Genomic DNA, 25688 nt, shown 5'->3' on the forward strand with positions numbered 1-25688 from the left:
CCAATCAAACACTACACGGATCTGTGCAATGTTAGGTCATCAGTATACAGTATGGTATTTTTTGGCTCGAATCTTGCAAGCATTCCTTGACTTCAATAGAACTGACTTCTCAGAAATGGGACGAACAGTCCTTTTTGCACACAAGGTGGCGGGGGTTGGAGGGAGGGGGCGCGGGAAGAGGGGGCGCTCCTGTAGATCCGACACAGGAATCGGTGGATGCTAACACTAACACTTTATCCTCTGTCATCTGTGCCTAATTTCATTCTCGATCTAAAACTCAGTTTGCTGAACCTTTGCCGTACTGCTCCTCCGATTTCTGGGAATAGTACCAGTTGCTCGGTGTTTTATTTCACGTGACGTAGCACAATCAACCTCTTTCGCAAGGTCACAGAAGAAGTGGGAAAAGATTGGGAACGAACATTGGGGAGGGTCAGGAAACAGATTTCTACTTGTCTGTCTAAACATTTTCTGCTATTTTAACAACGGAAAAATGATTTTAAAAAACCAATCGATCGATCGATGGATCGATCAATCAATCAATCAATTACCACACCACACAGACGTTTTGTATCAGTTATTTATTTTGCGTTCCGGAAATGTTCATTTTTAAGGTTCAAGTAAGTTTTGGATACTACTACCATCGTGTTTTTTGTCATGAGTTGCGTTTTGTGCGAAAAAAAAACTGAAAAGCATAAGCTTTAAACCTTTCTTTTGGTAGCAATGGCGTCGAATAGAAGCAATAGCGTGATTTAGTGGGTAAGTAAGACGTTTGTTACAGTATCATAATGGCAATAAAATATCCTTCAGTTTGCTAATACGGAGACGTCCCTGACACGTTTCGTTTATACGACAGCATCTCCGATCCAATATCTATTTTTCTCCTCTGGTTTCTTTTCTGTACCGTTTACACAAATGGCGGGAAACATTCCGCGCGGGCGCACTCCACACCGGCTAACAAATTGCCCAAATGTTAGAAACGGCGGGAAACTTGCGGCAGTGTAGCAGCTCTCAAAAGCTTGTAATCAGTGGAAATCCTAGATTGATGCATGATATTACGAAAATAAGTACTTTGCAAATTCTTTCCTTCCGCTGTAATTTAAGAGCTGGCATCTGGCACACTGCGAGGGAGAGAAGTTTCTTTCAGAAGACTGAGAAGTCGTCCATTTTCTGTGCTTCACACGGGAAACTTTGTCACTTTGCCATAGCCATTAGGTCTTGTAACGATACGGGTTTCCACACGCCTTGTGTGTGAGCGAACACAACTCCTCTGTCGATATACAGCGTCACTTTACCCAGCGAGTACAAAGCTTTGCCGTCGAAACGTCGGTTAGGAATAGGCATGAATAAAAGATTGTTCTCTTCAGCCTGAAAAACACAACATGACAATCAAATGAGAGTGTTTTAAACTTCTGGCCCTGTGAAGACACAAGAGGGGGGTGGGGTGGGAAGGACGGAGAAAAGAGAGAGGGAAACATTACTTAATGAAGAGTGGCTAAAGGCCCCCTTTAAATGGAAAAAAATAGGATTTCTACCCTATAAAATTGTTTATCATTGTTTGACATAACTATAATTACTGAATAAAATTTTTGTATTTATTAATATATACCAGATTAAAAGCAAGCTAACTACTCCATTGATTATAATACGTGAAGTCAGATTAAGAAGATGAACCGGATGTGTGAGAAACACTCAGGAGTTTTTATCTGTTGCTCTGGTTGATAAGCCTCCTCTTTAGCTGGCAAATATAATTCCACTTGCTTTTCCCCATACATTTACACAGGCTATTACCAGTATGAAAAGACTTGTCACTGACAGACCAATAAGACAAGTCTTTTTGTTCCCGTGTGAACTGTTTTCTGTTTACATCGTGGTCCATTTACTCTGCATGTCGGTCGCACGACATTTATTTATAAAACAAATTTAGAAAAGTCAGACTAATTATTTCTGATCAAAATGGAGGTATAAAAGCGAACGATATTTATTTAGCCGAAGATAAGGAGTTTATGAAGCTAATTATTTAAAGCGCGCGAAAAACCGCACTAATGATCACAAGCTTGCAATGCAGTATTAGCTAAAAGCCAGTAAATCATTGAGTTATAAGTAATGATGTTCTACAGCTGATACATGGGGAAATATTAGCAAAAAGAAATGAAAGCTTTTAGTTTTTTTGGCGTTTTGGCTTCAAGTCAAATGCATAATCACGGCCCCGAAAAAGGCTTCACGCAGATTACAACAAATGATTTGTGCGTGTCAGTGCATGGTTTGCCGAATATACTTCATCTAAATCTGTCGGCAGAACAAATAACTCGGTCATTACGCGTATGCTGCAATCCAAGAGTAAAAAATTGAGGGATAATGGAATGACCTCAAAAATCACTTCAGCGTAAACCTGTAATTTACTCAAAAAAAAAGTTATAAATAAATTCACTGGTTATTAGTTAATGCATGGGAAAAATTTAAGTGGAAACATTTTGCACATTAAAGTGGCGGGACATCAGTGTAACTAGGACAAGAAATTAACATCTCATTCAGCTTCACGGCCTTTAATCGGCTGTGGCACAGTAAATTAATAAGGCTTTTATTTTGGAATAAATCGATCAAGAAAAGTAATACTGTAATCCGCTTATATCTTTAGACTAAAGCCCTGACCACTTGCGTCTCCGTTTGGCCAGGACTTGCGTGCACTTGTGTTGACTTGCGTTCATTTTGGTCGAGATCAAATTCGCACGCAAGTCAACGCAAGTTTTTCATCGTTTGGCCACCATACGTAAGTCAACGCAAGTCTTGCAGTTTACTTCAAGTACTGAATTGCAGCGCACGCAGTAGCATTGAAATGGCTTTTTGACAACTTGCGTGCGCTTGCGAGTCCGTTTGGCCAGCCAACGCAAGTCTGTATGCAAGTATAACTTGCGATCACTTGCGTCCATTTGCGTTACCGTTGGCCAGGGCTTAATAATCAATTATCAAGGCGGAGAGAAAAGCAAAAGATATTTACCACCGGAGTCGAACATAGTATATAATAATGGCGAATCAGTGCTAATTGATTTAACACAATTGAAGCACGGGGCAAAATTTATGGAAAACACGTGAACTCTTTCAACTCAACCTGATGAACAGATGGTCTCACCTGCAGTTTATTTTCTACTTAAAAAATAAAAATTTCGCTCCAAAATTCATAGCAATTAATTTGCATATGACAACCGCCGAAATCATGTTTCATGGGGCAGATATCACTAAATTAATTATTAAATTTTACGAATGGTTTGTGCACTGGGCGGAGCGGTTAGTTAACGCATTCCATTTAAAAGCAGAGCAAATAACATCGAAAAATAGCGGTTTCCTAAATTTATTTATTTTTTGTTCAAGGGATGGCTACATAAAAGAGTCAACCATAATCGATGGGAAAAATCTAGAGGAAACATTTGCACAGAAAAGTGGCGGTACATCAACTAAAAATGAGCAGATAGAGCGATTTTCACTTGAGTGTCGGCAGTAATTCGCATTTGCTTTGGTTTTGCATTACTACGCTTAGTGAGTTAAGCAAAAATACTTTAAAGTCTTCCGACTGATCAGTTTCGCCTCAACATGGCCAACCTCTCTGCATCAAAATCTACAAACGTTTAAAATATGACCACGGAAGGCGACACACACAGTGACCCATACAAGGTTAGCTTTATCATCGCTATCATCATTAACGGCATCTATTAATTTACTGATTATATAAGTGTTACAAATCATAGTATAAACAATTCAAACGTGGGAAATATTAGCGATTAACATTTGGCAAGTTTCAAATACAATTAACTGACAAATGACTCTATTCTCTAAGGACTTCGACTTTCAAAGTTTCAAACCTGTCATTGGTTAATGCATGGAAAAAATTTAAGTGGAAACAATTTGCACATTTAAGTGTCGGTACATAAGGAAGGACTACAAGTAAATCTCCCAGAGACATTAACCTTCATTACGCTTTCAATTCGACTCGATATCAACTAACCTCTCCACATCAAATTTTTCAAAAGTTACAAAGATGAACCCCGAGAGCGACACACGACATGACACTCCAGTCGCGGTTAGTTTTATTAGCACTATCGTTATTAACGGCATATCTTGTCCCTTTACAGTTCTTCTCAACGTGCTGGTGATAATGGCCGTGAAAAGAAGACCAAGACTCCAGAGCAACACCAACATCTTGCTGGCCTGTTTAGCATTAACTGATGTATTAACTGGTCTTACAGTACAGCCCTCGTTTATCGCCTGGAAATCTTGTCTTCTTCTTGACAACATCAACACATTTGTGGTCAAAGACGTTCACAACATCTTAATACGAACATTGTCTGTTTGTTCCTCGCTTCATCTGATGTTAGTTACATGCGACAGACTTATAGCGATCAAATTTACTTTGTACTATCATAACATTGTTACCAGACAGAACATTAAGGCGGCAGTGATCGCAGTTTGGGCGTTTAGTTTTATATCTGAAGTAATAAGATTTATATTGGTGAACTTTAGAAGAACTATGCAAAATTTATTAGTTTCGCTAGCGATGATTTTCTGTGTCCTTTTCATCGCCTCAGCCTATATTATTTTGTATCGTGAAACACGTCGCCACGAAAAGAAGATCAAAACTCAACAGCTACCACAAGAAGAAGTGGAAAGGTTCGCTAAAGAGAGCAAAGCGCTCAAGACAACTGTGTTTGTAGTGAGTGCTGTGGTGCTAAGCTTTCTTCCTATGGGCTTGACTCTCATGTTAAATGTTACAGGACTGACGGAAAAGGTAACTAGAGACACGCTGTCACCATTGGTTCGCACGTGTGCCATGTTTAACTCGCTTCTGAATCCATTGATCTACTGTTTGCGCCAGAAAGAAATGAGAAAATATGTCTTGCGAGTACCTTGCATGCAGCCCGTGGAACCCGCCATGAACTGAACTGCACAATGGACAGACAGCTTAGAAAACCGTTGCTTGTAACTACAGTTAAACTCTTTGTCAAGAACTACCGGCTTCATAAATTTATATGAAGCATTTGTATGAACGAGAAGCGAAATAAAATTTTTCATGCTGTGACGAATTTCAGTACTTCTTGTGTATCATAATAATTGAATTTTGTTTGTGTGTGAGACGAGGCATAGAAAAATATCAGAAAAAGAAACGTTATTTTGAGAAACACAAGAAAATACTTGCTCGTTCGCTTCCTGCGTGCAAGACCTCCGGTAACATCAACTATAACTCGATAGAAATTTCGAGTTCATAATGAGAATTATACTAGGGCCGCCAAGCGGCCTGAAGTAATAATTCGGATTATATAAACAGACGAAGTGAGAAATATATGAGAAAACAAATGGTAGGAATTTCCCAGTTAGTGCTTCAAACCACTTTTTAACGCTAAAAATATAAGGGGTACCCCCTTAAAAGCAAAACAAGGGCCTGGGTCTACCCATAAGGCCCTGGTGCCTAGGTCCCGCGGACCCATGATCCTTCGCTGGCTTTTTGACGCCGTGAAATAGACAGGCAAAGCAACACCCTATAAATACACCAGGGAAGGGTGAAGGGTGGGAACCTCATATATTTCTCACTTCGTCTGTTTATATAATCCGAATTATTACTTCAGGCCGCTTGGCGGCCCTAGTATAATTCTCATTATATTTCACAGACTCCGTTCGAAATATATGAGAAAACAAATGGTAGTTTTTAACGCCACTTGTATAAGCAATTAAAAAATCATAACACAGCCAGTTTCCAAGTAACTTAAATGAGAGGAAAAACCTCGATGTCAGTGTAGAACGGCTGTTACATCTACCTTGAGGAAAAAACCTCCATAGCAAGGTTTAAATTAAACATGGGATAACAGTAAAATGTGCTGAATGCAGTTTAAGCACAAGACCAATAGGTCATCTAATGCAAAAAGTAAGTGTGAGAAATTTACTGGCGGCTGCTATTGTAGAAGCAACACACACTAGCATAGCTTTAAATTAAAATATGACTGTCTATTCCTGCTGCACACATAAAAATTTTCTAGCCAGCCCACAATGCGTTATAACGGTTTGTGGGGCAGTCTAATTGAAATTAACAACTAAACGGTTGACAGAATGTATGTTCCTAAAAAGATAAAATAACTAAATATCGTTCAAGACATTATTTGGGAGAAAGCTTTTTGCCTTGGTCAAAGACGGGCAAAAAATGCTTCTGTAGGTTTGTCTGAATCGAGCCTGAAATATCAGATTTTCTAAGCATAATATAACATATAGCGAGTAAGAAAGACACCGCAAAAAACTCCGTTAGGAGAGTTGAGGTCAGAGATAAATGTAAACTCAGGGAGAACAACTTCCTGGCTGGGTGGGGAGAACAACTTCCTGGCTGGGTGAACTTAAAGTGTTAGGGGCTATAGTAGCTTTTTATAACAATGAATAACGTGTGTACTACCGCCCGAAAACATACACCCATTTGCCGCGGTTTTGCTCAAGGCGATTTCGCCTAGGAACTCCGACAGACGCGGCGCGGGCGGATTTTTCTGGATTTACCGACGTCTGCGGCGGCAAGTGAGGCCGCGGTGTAGTAAGTTATAACGGCAGTTTAGATAGGCTACAGATACGCTTGTGTTATGTTCAAGAACGTAACATTTGCCGGTGTGATACCGTAATCCCTTGCTTGGCAAAAAATAGACGGGTTCCAATAAACTTGGTATACGTGACATACACCAAAATAAATAATTATTATTATTTAAAACGACTTATTTGGATAATTGTGGACCCAGACTTCCCTCTTGCTTTCATAGCAGATCAGTCGTTTTCTCGAAGGAGAAGTTTGTTTAGTTAAAACTTCTGTTGTTTTTTTTTTTTTATAATTAAAAAGCCCAAGCTTTAAAATAAATAACTGAACGAAAATATGCTTGAAGTGGTATAAAATAATAGCAACTTTTGAATTACTCAAGTCGCTTAAAAACAAGGACTTCACGCATTCCATTTAATTTGGCACTGCAAAACTGTCGACATTTCGCTATGAAGGAAAGTTTTTTACGCCAAAAATGCATTTATAATAATCAATTTACATTACACCATGTAATGTAAACTTATGTAAACTTTGAGGTTATGGAAAACCCTTTAAGCGATTTTCTTATCTCATGATCTGCAATCATCTGCTTCTAAACGTGAAATAAATGCGACAGGATACTGTCTTAAGTCTCTGAGTTTAATGTCGATCTGACAAACAAACAATAAACATATGGGTATTCGCCAGGTTCACTTGTAGGCTTTTACTAGGACCGGAACGCAAAAGGCGGGAAATATACAGGCATTTGCCAAATGGCTAGTAAAATCAGAACGATAAGATTTGATAGCCATGGGCTTTGCGATGTGATATTCCGCGAAGCAGACAGTGAGAACAGTGTAGAATTTTGCTGCTTTTTCCTGACGGAATGGTAAAATCACAAACATTGAAAACAATTATGAAACCCAGTAAGTGGGTAAGCACCGATGTTGGAATATGAATGATTTTCCAAGGTTACTTGTAAACCTTAAGACTGGTGGAGAGCCACTTCAGAGTGTTTTGACGACTTCCTTAGTTGCCGAAGTCAAAGGTTTATAAGGACTTGAATAGACTTTCACTTGAAGAAAGTTGAAAGAGGCTTAATCAATTCTGTAGGGCTAAACACAGGCCGAATGGGCGGGTCTTGAACCGGAACATATTCCCGTACGAAAAATAGTCAATTTTGAGAAAAACTCGTAACGAGAACTGAAATGAACGAGTCCTTAAAAATGTACTTGACATAAAAACTCCTGGTAAAAGCGACGCTTTTAAGCAACTGATGTTTTCCGTCTGGAAAGGTTCGGTACAATGAACTTCATTTGATCGGGTCTATCACTAGACACATGGGTCCTAGGTTTTTGGTACCAGGAAAACGAGCTTCCGTGAAAAAAATCGTGTCGTGAAAAGGGAAATCTTTCATAAAGATCCTTTTCGTGGTAACCTATGAAGTGCTGGAATAATACAAGAGCCTCCTGACCCGATACGTGGGTAAAGGTGGAGACATATAGGGATGGTATAATAAAAACCGAAGGCTCATTTCTGAGAACCCGCAATGATGTGGAGAATACACGGTACGGTTTTGGGGCGATTTTTAAGTCACAAGGCGCTAGGAGTAATTGTACTGTGCGAGTCTAATTGACTTCACCTTTTGACCGTTGTCAACGCTAATTCTGGCAACTAAGTTTGGAACGGTGCAAATACACATATCAAGTGGATTGCTAATTGGTCAAGCTGTCTCCTTGATGTTTGCTACAAAAGAAGGAACTATATAACTTTGTTTAGAAAAGTATTGACTGTATAATGCGCCATATCTTTTCATCTTCCTTTTTTGGTGACAGCTTGAGGGTAGCTCTGCAAGGGTTACGACCTGGTTCAGGCTGCAAGAAACACTCTGTTTGCAGAGAACAAAAAGAGCCATAGTTGTAATTTTGAACAAATTTACTGTGGTAAAATTAAGTTTATATTTATCTGTCTGATGTCTCAAAATAGACAGAAAAGCATTTGCTCTGCCAGCAGGTAAAGCTTGCAGCATGGTTAATTATCACATAAGTTGGACCTTAATCATACACCGGGGGCACCATACATGGGGCCAGTGGCATTCTAGAAGTCAAGGCAAACAATGAACATTGGACCTTGTCCCATTCTTGGACAGAATATCTCATTCAAAGAGAAACTTGATTTGACAATTGCTGATCAAGTTTTGGGAGCAGATAGTGCATCCACTTGAGGAGTTCCCAATCTTCCAGAATAAGAAGATATTGCTTATATATAATTATATATATTTGCAAAAGTTAGTATCCACAAGTTTGGGGAAAGAGGATAATGGTTTCCAGGAGGTTGACTTGGAAGTGAGTCGAGCAGACCATTATCATCACTGTAATACTGTACTTAAGTTTGCAGCTTCGTCAGATATGTCTTATCAGACTCTGTTTGTTTCTAAATGGTCTCTACGAGTGCCATCATTTTAAGACTGCATTGAGTTACCAGCTTCTTTAGATGTCTATCAGACTCGGTTTGTTCCTTAATAAGCTCGACGGGTGCCTAAAATAGGCTCTACAGGTGCCTGAATAGGCAATATTGGTGCCTCAATGGGCTCTATTGGTGCCTCAATAGGCAATATTGGTGCCTGAATAGGCGATATTGGTTCCTGAATAGGCAATATTGGTGCCTGAATAGGCAATATTGGTGCCTGAATAGGCGATATTGGTTCCTGAATAGGCAATATTGGTGCCTGAATAGGCAATATTGGTGCCTGAATAAGCGATATTGGTTGGCCTGAATAGGCTTTATTGGTGCCTCAATGGGCTCTATTGGTGCCTCAATAGGCAATATTGGTGCCTAAATAGGCGATATTGGTTCCTGAAGACAATATTGGTGCCTGAATAGGCAATATTGGTGCCTGAATAGGCTCTATGGGTGCCTAAATAGGCTCCACAGGTGCCCGAACGGGCGCAGCAGAAGTCCAAATGACTTATCGGTCGCCAAAGGTTCGCTGAACTTCTATCCTGACGAGTCATTAGCCATAATCGACAGATCATCAGACTGAACTTGTTCGCAGCGAATCTATTCGCTCGTAAAGACTCTCGAGCGAGAGAAGAATCTCCTGAAGAGTATCATCGTCTTCTACGTGATAGGTCTTTGCGTCGTTTGGCAGGACCATTCATCACGTATTTCAGGCAGACGCCGAAACAGTTTCGGCGGGAAGATGGCGACCAGCAACGAGTCCTTCTATGCGACTTTGTGTTGCCAAATGGATATCTTCAGCGATGCAATATATCTGAAGAGCGACAAAATATCGCTAAAAAGAAACCTGCTGTGCCAAAAACACAGAGGAATAGCCTGAAAAGGTAAAAAATTAGCAAAAATACAAGATAAAGGGCAAATACTTACCGTAGGGTTTGAAGCACAAGGAAAAAAGCCAGCGAAGGATCATGGGTCCGCGGGACCTAGGCACCAGGGCCTTATGGGTAGACCCAGGCCCTTGTTTTGCTTTTAAGGGGGTACCCCTTATATTTTTAGCGTTAAAAAGTGGTTTGAAGCACTAACTGGGAAATTCCTACCATTTGTTTTCTCATATATTTCGAACGGAGTCTGTGAAATATAATCTCACTGGTAATTATTTAAAAAAACTAAAAAATGTGTTGTCACTGGCTAAAATCGTAAAAAAAGGGACGTTTCGGTTTAAAATTCAAAACCATCTTCAGCAAAAAAATTTTTGGGGGTAATAATTTATCGAACTGGAGGGGGAAAGCGTAAATATTCATCTAGCAAAAAAGGAGGTCAAGCGGCCAATCAGAGCGCGCGAAATCGCCGCTTGCCTGCAGTGCATTAGTAGTTGCTACAAATGAAGTTGCACAGTTTTAAGCTTATCTGTTGCTAATGGTGCAAATGAACACTCGTTCACCTACTCGGGACGAGACGGCTCAAAAAAAATGTGTGCATGCGCGATAATTTGTCAGGGGAGGGGACAGGAGGGACAACAGCTATTTTCTAGGGGGCGGGGGAAAGAGTTGTCTTGGGTAGTTTCTAAAAACTCACCAAGTTTTGTATGAGGTCTTTGAAGTTGGAAGGAACGTTTTGAGAGGCCGCCACTTGTCGAGCTGCTTCTGCCTGTGGTACAAAAAAACATGATCCACATTGAACTTCTCCTTAGAAGAACAGTACATTGTCAAGCAGACAGGTGATGAGAAAATAGAAAATTATCAACTAGGAGATATTTTCTTGATGTAACAACAAATTCTTAGAAATAATCTTCAAGAATGAACACACGGATTTAAATGTACAAAACATGTTTCGGATGTCCTGCATCTTTAGTTGCAAACAACAGTTGACCGCTAGTCGGTGTGATATAGATACAAAAAAAAAGAATATTAATTACTAAATGACAACATGGATATGATTAACTGAAATACAACGGAATTGAAGAATGTGAAAATTAACAAGTGATAGATTGATTGACGTGATTAACTTGTTTGCTTTTCCCATCCGATGTGTAAGGCCTTCTTGATTTTGAGTTGAAAGGCCGTGGATGCGATGTCGAGGATCGAGAAGCAATCTTCTAAACACAAGGCCTTGTTACTAAACTGAACATGAATGCAGGACATCCCAAACGTGTTTTGTAAATTTAGATCCGTGTGTTTATTCTTAAAGATTATTTCTTGCCCGCTGTTATTTCGTAAATTCTTAGAACTAAAAATTAAAGAATTGTATGGTGATCGGTAGGGAGAATTTCATATTTCAATCTGTTACCTTTTGTTTTTCAACTGCCGCCGCCATGGCTGCTGCCTCGGCTTCTCTTCTAAAGAAAAAACATATCAGCAACACTTAAGCGTTACACGCTTATGTCACGCAATCCAAGGTCATTTAAAAATGTCGGGGACTCACATTTTTTTGGCCCATGCTCGCGTCATTGTTGAAATTCATTATTTATCACCGAGCTTAAAATTTACCATCTTTATTATTTACTACACACTTGATGATTACGACATTGCAGTATGCAGGACGCGTGGCCCAGCTCACAACGAGTCTCTCGTAGCTCAGTTGGTTAGAGCGCCCAACCGGTATCTGAAAGGCCATGGGTTCGATTCCCATCGGGAAGATTTTTTCTTTGTCCCATGCTTGTGTCATTGTTGAACAATTCATCTTTATTATAATCTTCAACTTAAAGGAATTTCTAAATTGATAAACATCAAAGTTGAAGTTCCGGGGTGGGGTAAATCAATGGGTTAACTTTGATATCGATGCTTTCCTTATAGACTTGGTTTTTTTCCCTCTCATCTACCTTAATTTATAATGCATATTTTAAGTGCTTCCGTATAGAAACTGTAAATCTTGGTTCCTATTTTCTGATTGTTTACTATTCCAAAGCCAGCTAGAAAGACCCTTCCCCGACCCACTAAGTCCTAAAGGATAAAAATAAACGTGTCATATATCTGGTCTTTACGGGAAGATTTGCTTATTAGAAAATCCAAAGTATGATTACAACAACAAAGCTAACCTTCTTTCAGTGCTGGTCAGATAAGCTATGTTCTCTTTAGCTCCCGGCTGTAGCAGGCCACCTGGTGACGTCACAGCCTGGTTCATGACGTCAAGTGCCCGGTTGAACTGGACTGAGAATCAAGGAATAACATTTCGTCACTATTTTTGCTTGCACGCTCTGGCGCAAGAATTCTGTAACAAAAATTTACCATCTTTATTATTTACAACACAATTGATGATTTCGACATTGCTGATCCTAGCAGTATGCAGGACGCGTGTCACATATCAACCTAGTAAATGGCCCAGCTCACCACGAGTCTCTCGTAGCTCAGTTGGTTAGAGCGCCCAACCGGTATCTGGGAGGCCATGGGTTCGATTTCCGTCGGGGACTCAGAATTTTTCTTTATTCCATGCTCGTGTCATTGTTGAAAAATTCATCTTTATTATTTATCACCGAGCTTAAAAAAAAATTTACCATCTTTCTTATTTACATTATTTTCCATAGCTCCATTTCCCGCAGTTTAGTTTAATTTGTGAGTAAAGAGCGATTTTTGATCGAGTCTCGTAAAAACAAAACCAAAGTAATAACTCTAGCCAATCACAAAGGACTCGGACACTCCAGTGAACCAATCAAAACTCGAAGCAAATACCTGTCGCGGGAAAGCGCGTGCCAGCAAAACACGATTGGTTTAGGTTTCTTTTCTGATTGGTCGAGAAAGTGGCCCGAGTTTTTAAACCAATCACAGGCGTAATAATGCAAAACCAACGCAAACTCGAATTACTTTCGACACTCAAGTCAAAATTGCTTTAGTGGACTTAAACCAACTTCTTCGATTATTGTCTATTAAAGTGTTATCTGGGTCGTCACGCAATGCGTTTGTGTAGAGGATCGTTGCGTGACAAATTAAATAACGAGCGCGAAGGAGACTCCAGTTTCGCCATCTAACAATAGTTTTTTTTGGTCATTTGATAAAGCCGTCATAAAGATGCAATCTTTATTAATGACAACGATCAACCTTTGACACTTGGATTGTTGAGCAGATCCTCGCTAAACATGCCCTTCCAGCCTGAATACCTAGCAAGAGAGAATAAGAGAAAAAGATTAATACTGAAAATAAAAAATCCGCAAAGTCTGTGACCACATAAGTTAAGGCTTGATTTGGCTGTAAACGTGGCGCACCCTTTTATTAATCTCATGTTTTTGTAGGTTTTTTAATGTCTCCACAAAAAGAAACCAAGTTCAGTCGGAGGAACAAGTGCCAGTTGATGGCGTCATCACTTCTCCGAGAAGTGACTGAGCCCGCGATTTTCGTCCCAGAGGTTGCTAAGCAACATGACGTATTTATACGCGCGACGGCTTTGGGAGTTCTCGTGAGCGCTAGGCTATTTTTTGATTGGATGAAATAATTCGGAAATTTTTCAAATGCTTCAACGAAGATTTGACAAAACTGGCACTTATTCCCCCGGCTGAAGTTAGTCTGGGACTCAGAGAACTCAAAATAGCCACGACCAGATATGATTGGCAGAGACGTTTCGTAAACCAACAAATAATTTTAGAGTAGAAAACGTGACAAAAACTGTAAAATTTAAATCAAGTCACTTACCATTGAATGACTTCATCGTAATTGGGACTCACACTTAGCCAGCCACGAAGAACCTACCAGGAAAAAAAACAATGACACTATTCACACGCAAGAAACAAAGCGATTGGGAAAATCAGGTGCAATTTAAGTTCTAACTACAAACCTGAATCCAACGTGGAAAGAAATGTTTCTCCAGCAAACTGATGAAATGCTGTTGTGTTATAATGTCCTTCCACTCCATGACCCAGTGGAAAGGTTCTATGAACGAAAAGTTGCGTTAGTCTTCAACGTTTCATGGGGTCCAAAGGGTACGAGTTCTAGCTCTGGCCGGAGTCGTTATCTTTTTGTGCTCTTGGAAAAACATTTTGTTCTCATTATCCCTTTCCTCTACTCAGGAGTATACATGGGTACCGGCGACCTTTCAGGGAAACCTGAAAGAATGCTAGGGGGTAACATCTCATCCAGCGGGAGTAAAAAATACTCCTAGATGCTTTATGCTTCATGCATGAGAAGATTACCAAACACTCAAAAGAGTGTTTCATCGCATTTCCAAACACCTCAAAGCTCGTCAAAAATTCTCCGCTGCGAACTGTATTTTCACCTCTCTTTTCGTTGTTTCGAAGTGTGATGAACCACTCTCTCTTGTTTGAAATATTACATCAAACACACAGAAGACTAGACAAAAGAAATTCGACAGCTATGCGGTGCTGTCTTGACGTACCACGAAACTATCAGAACAAACATTAAATTAGTAGTCATACCTAAATGTTGCTGATGTGGGTTTATGATGAACTCAGCTAGGCACTGCGACAACTTGGGGTAAATGGAACGAAGAATGAAGGCATCCATTGTACCTTTGGAAAAAACCTGTAAACAAAAAAAGGGCACACTGAGTTAACAATCAAAGTCTTTGGCCGTTGCCATTTGGTTACGTGCAGGTAGTTGGCTCTTTGATTGGCTGAGAAAACTTGAAAACCAACAGAACTTGAGCGAGGGAAAACGGTATGGCCGTTTCACTGGAAAAACACAGAGCGCCGTGACGGGAGTGAAAATGTGCGTAGAAACGAAAACAAGAAAATCGTCACTGCAAAGCAAACCCTGGATTGGTTGAATCTGTAAAAAGCACGAAAGTTCCTAATTTTAAGTCAGGGAACGCCCCCTCATTTAAGGCGTTTGTGAACTCAACTTGCGTTCACAAACTCTTAAAACAATACAACTGACGTTTTCAAAGGATTTTATCCATAGTGTAAGCCATTTTCACCCTCGCCATCGTTAATCATCCTCACTTCCTAATAAGTTCATATCATTTTTCGACTTCTGTTCTACAAAGTAAAACTGTTTTTGGTGGCTTTTTCCCAAGATCTGGATTTTCGAAATTAAGTTAAAAACGACGTCAGCTTGCCTAGAAGTTAGACAGTAATCAATCAAATAAGTACCTTGGTCCAGGGTTCTAGGATCATCTTTGCAGAAGGGTCCGACGGATGCCAGTTGGTGAGGGCCGACGCTAACTTAAACCTGATTGGTGCATACAGGGGCTCAAGTTGGTCACCTAGAAATGAACCAAAATTTTCACCCTCTGAACAACTTGCATGCTAAAGACTGGTGCAGACAATGCCCAAGTCAATTTCACAAACACTGGCACACAATGATGCAAAATTATTACAGTACAAAGCAGGCAGGCGACGAGAACAACGAAAATAGTCAACTGGGGGCTGTTGTCTTGATGTACCACAAAATTCTCTGAACTAACATTAAATAAAATGTATGGCTACCAGTAAGGAGAATTGCTACTTTGAGTAAGGGTTTGAAGAACATACCCATGAGAGGAAGCCAAGGATGGATCCATGCATGGACAGGAACACAGTCTGTTAATGGATTCCATGCATCTACTTCAGCCTAAAAGAGGGAAAAAAATAAAATGACAGGGACGTTAGCGAAATTTCTCTTGCACAGTTTGTAAACAGTTTAGTTTCAAACCAGGCTGGAACAGGGTTTTATGCATGCACACCAGGCTGGATCTAGAGCCGATGAGAAAAAGGTGAAATCCTTTGCTCGCATTTGACTGCAAACTCTGATGCGTTATCATTTACTGTTGCACATTCTAGCTGAATTAGAACATGCTCAAAATTTCATAAGAGTCGCAGCAAGTTTTCGCCAGTTTGACAGGTAAATGATATCAATTCGTGATCGACTGATTGATTGATTTACTCCAAGCTCGTTTGAACGGGTGCTGATGATAGGAGATGAGGATTAATAAGTTTTTTTGTCCAAACTCTGCCTGAGAAGCACAATAAAGAAAACAGAAGGAAAAGAGAGTGGGGGCAGGCTACTAAGTTGCTTTGCTAGTTAATTTTGCAGTCTTGTTTGCGCCTGTTCAATCACAATCTTGAGAAACAAAATAAAAAAAAACTTGCAACATAGCGCCTTTAAGCCAAAGACCAATACTCTTAGAAAAACAGCATGGCAGCAGGTATTGCCAGTGACTGTGGTCGAGTGTTGCCCTATCGCTAAAAGATATGGCCTTGTTTGATGTCAAGTTCTGAACGCAACTTCACTGCGGTCAAATGTCTCAGGCAGTTTTTATTTCTATTTCGGGGAATTTTGTTTATATTAACGAGCAAGTATGAGCCAGGATAGATAAAATAGTTGCTGAGTGTAAAAATATTTCCATTCCCACGAATGAGCGAATATTCTTACTTTTTAAACATTCTGCAACCGAACCGAAGTCCGTATTTACTTGTTTTCAAACACGTAGAACTTTTTTAGTAAAGCTGCAAAAAATTTAGTAAACCATCAAAATACCGGTAAAGTATCAATCTTCGAACAGTGAAAATTAGAACCTTATCTTTGAAGTACTTTTCTTGTTTTTTGTTTTGTTTTGTTTTTTACATAATTCTATCATTTGACCGCGCTCGCGAACGCAACTGACCTGCAGACGAGGTAGAACTAGCTGCTGTTTGATGTTTTCTGTGATCCACGGAGGGAAGACTGGTGCCCAGGTGTTAATCAAGTTTGTCATGCCATCATAGTTGCGACAGTTCCATGTACTGAAAACAAAACATTCAATGAACGTCAAAACAAGTTACAAAACAAAAGAGTCCTTTAATTTGGCGGTAAATAACATAATACAGTCACGCATATAAAAAGGTGAAATTCATTTTAAAGAGCTAAACAAATGCAGGTTATAACTCCAAAAGCAATTGACAAAAAATGCACTAAAAACAAAATTTTCACAAAGGAGTCGCAGGTTTTGAAATAGGAACTTGTGTACCTATTCACTGAGAGGGTCCGCGGGTAAACTAACTGTTCCACTCCCCCACACTAATTTTCTTAAAAACAGTTTTAGCTATAGAGGTGTGATGCTGTGGAACAGTTTACCTGTCGACCTACGGCAAGCACAAACTCTCAATAGCTTTAAATCCGGCCAAACAGTGGAAAACTTGTATCGACTTGCTTGAAAACTTGGCATAAGTTAGGAGCATGCATCTATTTGTAACTTTATTTGGCCAAGACATTATGTTTAATTATCTTTAACATTTCCTGGCTTATTGGCGAATTTCAACAATGCTTACAAATGTAAACAATGAAATTATCAGCTGCAAGATAAACCACATGTGTACATACTTTTCCTCTCCATGTGCCAGTCCTTGATTTAGTGTCAGGGTGAATGCAGAGTTTTCAGCTTCTTTCCTCTGAAGTATCTCCTGCCATCTAACCATCACCTCCAATCCATGAGAAGGATTAAGAAGAGGATTCCAGCCTTGAAAATGATTCCTCAGCTACAGATACAAAACAAGAAATAAAGAAAATTACTTGTTAAAATCAATGGCAACCACTCATTAACTTTTGATTTAAAAAAAGTTACTATATAACATAGGAGTTCAAACTCAGTGAATGTCACATGCAAACTGTTTGACAGAGGGGAGGGCAGGGGAGGGGAAGGGTGGGGTGGAGCAAAATCTGCAAATCTGTCAGTGATTGTAGCATTCAAGTATTTTAAACAATGTAAATTAGAAAGAAAATCACTTACCAAAGAGAAAACAAGAGGTTCTGCTAGGGATGCCAAGTCATACATCTACAAAAACGAAAACACCATAACTTGTCAATAAATAAAGCTAAAATTTGTCATTCAGCAATGAGCTATGACTTACATGCAGCAAATAAAAAATAGATACAAATGATGGAATTTGATTCTGTCTTGAAGTAAAAAATATTACTCTGATCACCTTGAATTCCTCATAGTAGTCTTCTTGTAAAGTGTTAAAAATTTGTTCACACTTATCAAGAGTGAGGGCATCATCATCTGGGGACAGTGACTGCTGTCGACAACTGTGGTGAAAAAAACAAATGTAAATCATTACATTTATGTGAGTGATAAACCTGTTTATCAGGATTAAATACGAACAACGGAAGTGCCAGACAAGCCCAGCATAACAGGAATAAACTATGGGCAGTTAAAATTAAAGGAACTGTGTCGTGGATTTTAGCCAAATTTAGAAAATGGACAACAAATGAAGTGAAACTACTTAAAACAATGAAGGAACATTTCAGTAACACAGCAAATAAAAAAGAAGGTACAGATGGACAAAAATTGAAGAAAAATATAACAAATTGCGACAATTTATGGGATTTAAAAAATCTGTTAGGTTGAACAGTTTTGAAAGTTAAGCTCCTTTTAATAATTATAATGCCTGGGAAATATTTGTCTGTAATGAAGCTATGGTTTTTTCATTAAGATCCAAAGTAATTTCTTCGCTAGCATACATTTTTATAGCAAGTATTTGGCAAAAGTTAATAAAATTACATTAAACTCAGCAATTACGTAGTCTCTTTAACCAGTCAACAGGTGCTGGGCTAAGCAATGGTGTGATGAAATGTTTTGTGTGTTATCACTGAATGTACAGACAAACAAAATGTACCTATCAATCATATTGATAACTTCCATCAATCTTTTGATGTCTTTTTCCTCTCGTTCTAACACTGAAGTGAGCTTCTCTTCTTCATGTTTAAGGTTGACCACAAGATCTCGCTCAAATTTCAATCTGGAAGGACAACAAAGAGTTTAAAATAACTAACAATGGAAGAAGTTTAAGCACATGGTGATATGTTTTGAGTACATGATAACTGAATGCAGTCCTACCAAAATATCTAAAATTAACATACCAGATGTTTGCTATCACCTTTTTTCATGAACAGTGTTTTTGGGCAAGAAACAGAGCATCTCCCCATTCTGGTGTATAAATTAGTACATAATTATTCCCACGGGCAACACTGTATTGTTTAGTAAATAATAAAGATGGTAATTTTTTTTGTATTGTTTAATACTGTATTTTATACCATGCCATAGAAAATACAGCCAATCAGAATACAGGAAAGCCGTTGTATATTCGACGGTATTCAACCCAACCTTCCCATCGTGCGCTGCGATTGTATTCTCGAAGAAATTTAGTAAGCGTATTTTCTATGGCATGGTATAAAATAGTTACACAACACTTTCTCGTGGTATACTATGGAATATCCCACTTGTCACTTGTATTTTCTTGGTATACACACTCGCCTAAAGGCTCGTGTGTATACCGAGAAAATACAAGTGACTCGTGGGATATTCCATAGTATACCACTCGAAAGCGTTGCATAACTAGTATGTATTGTTTACAATATAATACTGTATTTTATTGTATACTGTTAGTATTGTTTTGTTTTTACTGTATTGTTTAATACTAATTTCTCATCCATGATTATCATAATTCAATAACGACTTACTGTCTGTCTGTTTGAATGATGTCTGTCTCTGCCATATCGATCAGGAGATTTAAGTTGTATGTCAATTCTGGCATGGAAAAGGATGCCTCAGCATCTCGAACTGAAATTATAAACAAACATTGAATTACCTTTAATTCACAAGAGAGATCAACGTCTTACTTCTCCTTACAACATTGATACACTGTGAAGCAGTTAGGTGATGAGAATACAGATGATCATCAACTAGGTGGTATTGCCTTGGTGTACCACCAAATTATTTTCAATTGTTGTTCTTTGACTATTCTTTGAGTGAGAAATCCATTTCACAATTGAAAATAAATGCCAGTAATGCTTAGCACAGCTCATACCGGTATTTTGGTAACAAACCACAAATATGGAGGAAAAGCAAGTGGACACCTTTGGGTCCAGGTAAAGTATCCACTTATAAGGAGAGGTGTCTGCCTATGGGACATAAAGGTTGTAGCATTTGTATGTGGCTGGAGCCATGATTAAGTGTTTGCTATAGGAGGTTTCTGCCTGCAGGAGGTGTCTATTAGCAGAGTTTTGAAAGCAGTCACTTTGAAGAAAAAAATGTCCTAAGCATCTCAAGTCACCCAATGTGCTGATTGCATTTGAGACAAACCAGTTCATTTTACATTTGTGCCTTGTGGCATCATTCAAAACTACTAACACCACCAATTATCTTCTGCTGACCTCATTTTAGTATACAAGTGTCGTAGTTAGAAGCTGTAGAAATGGCACCACATCCTGTAGAATTTGCAGGCAGGTTGCAACCAATCATAATCAAGTGTAGGAAATAAAAAATAAATTAACAATAGTAACCTAGTGTGGTTGGAGGGACTTCTCCTGGCTTGGCATGTTGCTGGGCAATGGAGCCATAACCTGTTAGGATCTTGGTTTCTGGTCCAGTCATGTCAACAACCTACAAACACAAAACAAAAAAACAAACAAAAAACAAATTAGAAAGGAATATTATTATTAATAGCAACTTTTTACATAATTTGTATTTGGTGTTTGGAAATCAAGCCTTATTAATATAATTTTGACCTTATTATATGTACACCAACAAAGAAAGACAACGACCCCATGGACCTTGGGTTTAACTAAATTTCCGAGTAAGTTTTATCAGGCTCATTCTTAGCCTCCTACGCAGACGTTCTTAGGGCTCGGCACGCGTTTCTCCCCCACGTGGCTAGCTCATTTTGGAGTGACATTTTATGTTGCAGGTCGGCCTTAGTTTGGTAAGAGAGACTACAAATCAGCACTGGTCTGGAGCAAACTGCTACAGGTAATCACATCATGCTATAATCAGTGACAAGGTAGGTTTTATTCTTTATACCCATCTTGTTTCTCATTTCATGACAGAAATATTGTCTAAAAATTCATAATTACCTTTATTTTGCTGTGCTTCAGAGATATTGATGGTCCCTTTTTGGTTCCTCCAGAAGCCTGCAAAAAAATTCAGCGAAAAATCAGATTGAACAAGGAACTTAATATTTTTAAGTCTAAAACAGGAATGTGTTGAGTACAGTCACATAGAAATAACAAAACTCCAAGTAAGACAGCTGGACTCTGTACCTTGACTTCATCTGCAGTTTTGTAGACATACTTTGGTTTTGAATACCCCTGTGTGAGAAAAGAACATTGAAACACAGTTTTTAAAACAAAGATGAAATGACAATGTTAGCACTTTTACTTGCTTCACAGGTAACTCTACTATAAATACTGACTGGAGTGGGCAATCAAAAGCACTTGTCTAATGGAAGTTAATATGTATTTTAGAAGAAAAAGAAAGCTAAAACATACATGTAGGGTCAGGAAGTTAGCTGTTTTATTCATTAGCATTCTTTAACAACATGTAGCATTATTTTTACACAATACCTCATCTGTTTTCTTCCACTGTTGAAGTTGTTCTTTGAATTTTTCTTCCTCCTCTTCTTCTTCATCATAATTAGGTCGTAACTGCATACAAGAATTAGGAATACAATCAAACTATATTACACCTTCAACCCTTCTTTTGAAGTCAGTTCAACACCAGTCAATAAGAAGTGAAAACTTCACCTTTTTCAGAAGTGCTTCTATTACTAGAACTGTCATATACTTACTGATTTTAACCTGTGATCAATGGTTGCTTTGAACTTTAACATTTAAGTATACAGATTAACTACGTAGATTGAAGAATTTTTTTTGAGTAGCTGATAAATATCTGTTTCACTATGCTCTACTGATCTTAACATATACAGTGGAACCCCGATATAACGATATGCCAAGGGAGCAGTAAAATTACATCGTTATATCGAAGAATCGTTATATGGAAACTCCCGATATAACGATATGGTCGTAAAATAACCGGAAATATCGTTATATCAGGGTAAACCTAACATATACTTTTTAACTGGATAAAGAGACTTAGAATACAGTATCATTTTCTTATATTAATCGTATAAAGCTGTTGTCAGAAACGCTAGAGATTGCTCTATTACTGTTAATATGTTATTGTATTAAATTCAATGTTTTGCTTAAATTGTGACTGTGTACTGATAACATCACTATGTCGGGGAAGATTTTGCGGTCGGTCCACTAAATTCTCGTCGTTACATCGGGAATATCGTTATATCGAAGATCGTTATATCGAGGTTCTGTCCCATACATTTTACTGTAACTTTTGCCGGGACATAGAATATTCATTGTTAAACCGGGAATATCGTTATATCGAGGATCGTTATATTGGGGTTCCACTGTACCATCATCGTTCCACATAATATTTAAGTTAAACATTGTCACAAGTGGGTACCTCTTGAGCTTTCTTGGTTCTCTCTGGACCATAACTACCCAATGCTCCACGGCCTTCACGCTTGTAAGCTTCCACTGGAAACACAATGCCCTGTCCTTCCTTACCCAGACCTTTGCCTGGTTCATAACCCATCTAAAATGTAATGTAAACCTTTAAATTAGTGCCGATTCTTATAACACTGATAACTAGTACATTGTAAAAACCACCAAGTTAAGAATTTTTAGGGTCTCCCCTCATGAATGATAGATTTAAGAACTGTAAGTGTCCAGGGTGAAATGAAAGTCTTGTCTGAAAGCCTGTGGATAGTGGATTTTTCCTGTCAGGCATGTGGACTTTATCCATCATCTGCTTGATGGGCAAGTAACATGTTTCGACTTTTTTCTTGACAGATGAAGAAAGGCCACTAAGAAGGCCTTCGGGCTAGCACACAATGGTTCCAACTTCCCTGAGGGAAAGCTGGGAAATCTATTTCTCCTTTAACCCTGACTGTTGCATACTTTTGGAATTGTGTTTGTAAGGTGTTGTGTAAAATGTTGCTTCTCAGTATTAAACTTCTTCACTAAAAAAACCTACAGTAACGTTGAACCTTGATTATTAGAATCTCAAGTTTCGAAACTTTTTTATTTTACCTGTTGAAGCATTTTCATTCCAAATCCTTTTGTGTGTTTTTCAAAAGCTCCAAATTCCCTACAAAAACAAACAAACAAACTGTATGTTCATCAGGCACAAAGTAGCCTAAAATTATGCTAATTAGTTAATATTAGAGCTGTGGTGACATGCGCAGATCAGAAGTTTCTGACTGGCCAGTTATTGCATTGTGTTCTTGGTAGGAATATAAAAATGTGAACTGGCAAATTGTTAGGGAAACATGATAAAATACTGGGGGGGGGGGGGGGGGTAACCCTGTGATGGACCAGCATCCCATCCAGAGGAAGTAGCAATAATTCAAGCTTCTTCACACCATAAATAGGTATTGTATTTCATACTCTGATTTCTCTTTAAAATTTAAAATATATTTTTTTATGTCAGACATTGTTCTCCTAGTCCTTGCATGAGAAAAGTTTGCTTCAGCAAAACTCAATAGTTTTAAGATTGACTGGTAAATATTTATCAACTCCTTCTTACTTTCCAGTCTTCCGAAGCTTGTTGGCAAACATTTGTGACCCTGGAAAGAAAAGCAGTCATAAAAATGAAAACTTTTCCTGGCTACAACTTTAAGCAGCACTCTACCGCATTCTCTGATTTTGCATTATTTCCCAACCTAAGCCCTTTGTGTCAAAACATTTTAAAATGATCAGCATAACAAACAGCAGGCTTACATGAACATAACCAACTAGAGCTTTTTCTTTGGCTTGCCTTGGGAATGGCTATTTTTAGGGGACAACAAGAGGTACATTGTACTTCCAGGAAAAATTTATGATTTCCCAGATGAAGATATTTTTACTGGAGGGCAGGGGTGGTTGACACCCTTAATACTGACCTGGTAATGTAGCTAGACTTACCAAGTGAGCCAACCTCTTTCTTGACTCCCGTGCTTTTAAACAACTTCTTATCTCTGACCACAGGAGAGTTTCTCCCTGATCCAGGACCTTTCTCACTAGCACTGCTTCCAACACTGGCAGTATCTACAGGACAAAAGGATTATTCAGGGTGGCCAATTATCGAATGGGTGTGCCCTGTTTGTTATTAACAGATCAGATGCAAAGATCATTAGAAAGTAACGGACAGGAAATTGGAGATTGTCAAAATAAAAGAACAAGTACAGTTTTGACCACTGCTATGGAAAAATCCAGGAAGCAGTATGAAGAAAACAAAATGTAAACAAGAAGGGTGAACACTCTACCAAGAATTGGAACCACTCATTAGTTTGTCCCATTCTAATCACAATTTTCAACATTTAATATACATTGTTAGTTCAAGCACAGATTCTTGGATAATACACTTCTTAATGTGGTTAGTAAAAATTAATGTTATGTTTACTAACCAGTCTGTAGAGTATGGCAGAATTCAACAAGATCTTGTGCGCGCAGAGCCATTTTTAGGCGCATGCAGTGCGTGCAATACAACAGAAGTCAGGAACTCACATGTGCATAGTCATGCTGTGGTCAGATATCGCGTGCATGCAAAGTTGCAATTCTGGTGTGCACAATGAACATTTAACTAACCCAAAGGGTAAGTTATCCAAAAAATTAAATTTGAGTCCTGAGATTCGTACCATTATATACATTCAAACCTCTCAATTTATCACAAAGAGGAAACCAAAGCTTTAAGGGGATCTATGTTGGAAGTTGAAGTTGTACAGTTTGCGAAGTAACTCTGCTTGCAATTTCCAGAGCGACCTTAAAGGAACATTCCATTTTTTTATCTGAACCCCCTTACGGAGGGCACGATTCTGACATCTTAACTTTTTGATGTTGGAATTTGCTTCCGCTGGGTTCAAAATTGTGTCAGCTTGTTTGAAAAAATAGGTTGCCTTTCGTGGGGGGGGGGGGGGTTTCGGATAAAAAATGGAATGTCCCATGTTAAATGCCACACTGTACTCTCGTCTGATCTTGATTTTACTTGTCAGATTACTCCCTCAACTGTACTTCACTAACTCAAATTACTACTACTTAATATTTTCACCAGCAACAAGCTAGCCTACCATCATCTTCAGCATTCTTGTCCTTTCCTTTCTGCACAATGCCCCCACTGACAAAATTCAGTGGTTTGGAATAGTCTTTTTTTCTTTTCCCCGAATATCCACTTGATCTTTCATCATCATCTGAATCTTTATCCGCCCACATGCCATAAATTGCTTCTTCTTTGGTCATTTTTCGTCTGCTGAAGCCCAAACCGAACCCTTGCATAAGATCATAGTCTGTGATCTCAAAATCTTCTACTTCGACGTCGTCATCCATTTTTGAAGATTCAGAACTCTCCAGCGACTAAACCCGGACTAAAATAAACAGTGCTGTATAGTCAGTAACGATAGAAGAAATTTTGAAGCCTCGGGTTAAAGTCAGAAATGGTTTAACAACGTGAAAACTGTTGGAAAATAAGCGTTGTTAAAACGAAGTCCTCGTCCGCCATCTTTGCGCAAAAGTTGTGACGACTACGGTTTAGTGTGTGTCCGCTGTACAGGTGTGATGGCTCAAGCACCTCAGTATGACTGTGGAGGGGTGGGGAGGGTAGAGAACAGTCCAGGGGACCATTGGGGATAAATTGCACCAACAAGCCGCGATCGTTTCTGATTTTTTTTTTTTTTTGCACAAACACGCGTCGCCCAAATCCCTTTCTAGTCCTTTCTACTTCCTTTGCCCTAAATTCCTAAAACTAATGTTCATTCGGCGGTTTACACGAAGTGACTAGACATGTGTCACATGTCTGGTTTTATCCAGGTTTTATGCAAATTTGATCGAGTCACGCAATCGAACGTAAAATTCTAGATCTTACGGCGGATATTCGATTGCTAAATATCGTTATTCGTTAGAAATAGCTTTATAATGCTACAAAGAACTAAGAAGAAATCTTCTTGAATTTTGAGGCCAACTGTAAACAACGA

General features: G+C 38.8%; 2 protein-coding genes across 2 annotated transcripts; one reads left to right on the plus strand and one right to left on the minus strand.

Moving 5' to 3' along the window:
* Positions 1 to 563: 563 nt before the first annotated feature.
* Positions 564 to 25378, minus strand: LOC144661063 (tuftelin-interacting protein 11-like). The gene is made up of 25 exons (XM_078521770.1): positions 24789 to 25378; positions 23647 to 23769; positions 23270 to 23309; positions 22774 to 22831; positions 22145 to 22276; positions 21232 to 21312; positions 20929 to 20976; positions 20743 to 20799; positions 20173 to 20272; positions 19351 to 19450; positions 18507 to 18629; positions 17814 to 17916; positions 17618 to 17662; positions 17212 to 17366; positions 16517 to 16664; positions 15405 to 15483; positions 15024 to 15136; positions 14349 to 14454; positions 13751 to 13845; positions 13609 to 13661; positions 13021 to 13079; positions 12024 to 12135; positions 11276 to 11324; positions 10565 to 10636; positions 564 to 1365 (listed from the first exon to the last, which is right to left on the minus strand). Exons 1-25 carry the CDS (start codon positions 25042 to 25044, stop codon positions 1192 to 1194), a joined length of 2481 nt encoding a protein of 826 aa, XP_078377896.1. The 5' UTR covers positions 25045 to 25378; the 3' UTR covers positions 564 to 1191.
* Positions 4031 to 4930, plus strand: LOC144660853 (melanocortin receptor 4-like). The gene has a single exon (XM_078521582.1). It carries the CDS (start codon positions 4031 to 4033, stop codon positions 4928 to 4930), a length of 900 nt encoding a protein of 299 aa, XP_078377708.1.
* Positions 25379 to 25688: the final 310 nt, after the last annotated feature.

The sequence above is a fragment of the Oculina patagonica genome, chromosome 7 (genome assembly GCF_052425735.1).
Source record: "Oculina patagonica isolate OP01 chromosome 7, crgOcupat, whole genome shotgun sequence".
NCBI lineage: Eukaryota > Metazoa > Cnidaria > Anthozoa > Scleractinia > Oculinidae > Oculina > Oculina patagonica.

What these genes read in the sequence shown, in the direction of transcription:
- LOC144660853 (XM_078521582.1), top strand. Translation starts at nt 4,031, where the DNA reads ATGAACCCCGAGAGCGACACACGACATGACACTCCAGTCGCGGTTAGT.
- LOC144661063 (XM_078521770.1), bottom strand. Translation starts at nt 25,044, where the DNA reads ATGGATGACGACGTCGAAGTAGAAGATTTTGAGATCACAGACTATGAT. An exon ending in TGAAGCACAGCAAAATAAAG is followed by an intron (nt 20,273 to 20,742) that starts GTAATTATGAAT and finishes TTGTGTTTGTAG; the next exon opens with GTTGTTGACATGACTGGACC. An exon ending in CTGACCAGCACTGAAAGAAG is followed by an intron (nt 11,325 to 12,023) that starts GTTAGCTTTGTT and finishes TTTTTTCTTTAG; the next exon opens with AAGAGAAGCCGAGGCAGCAG.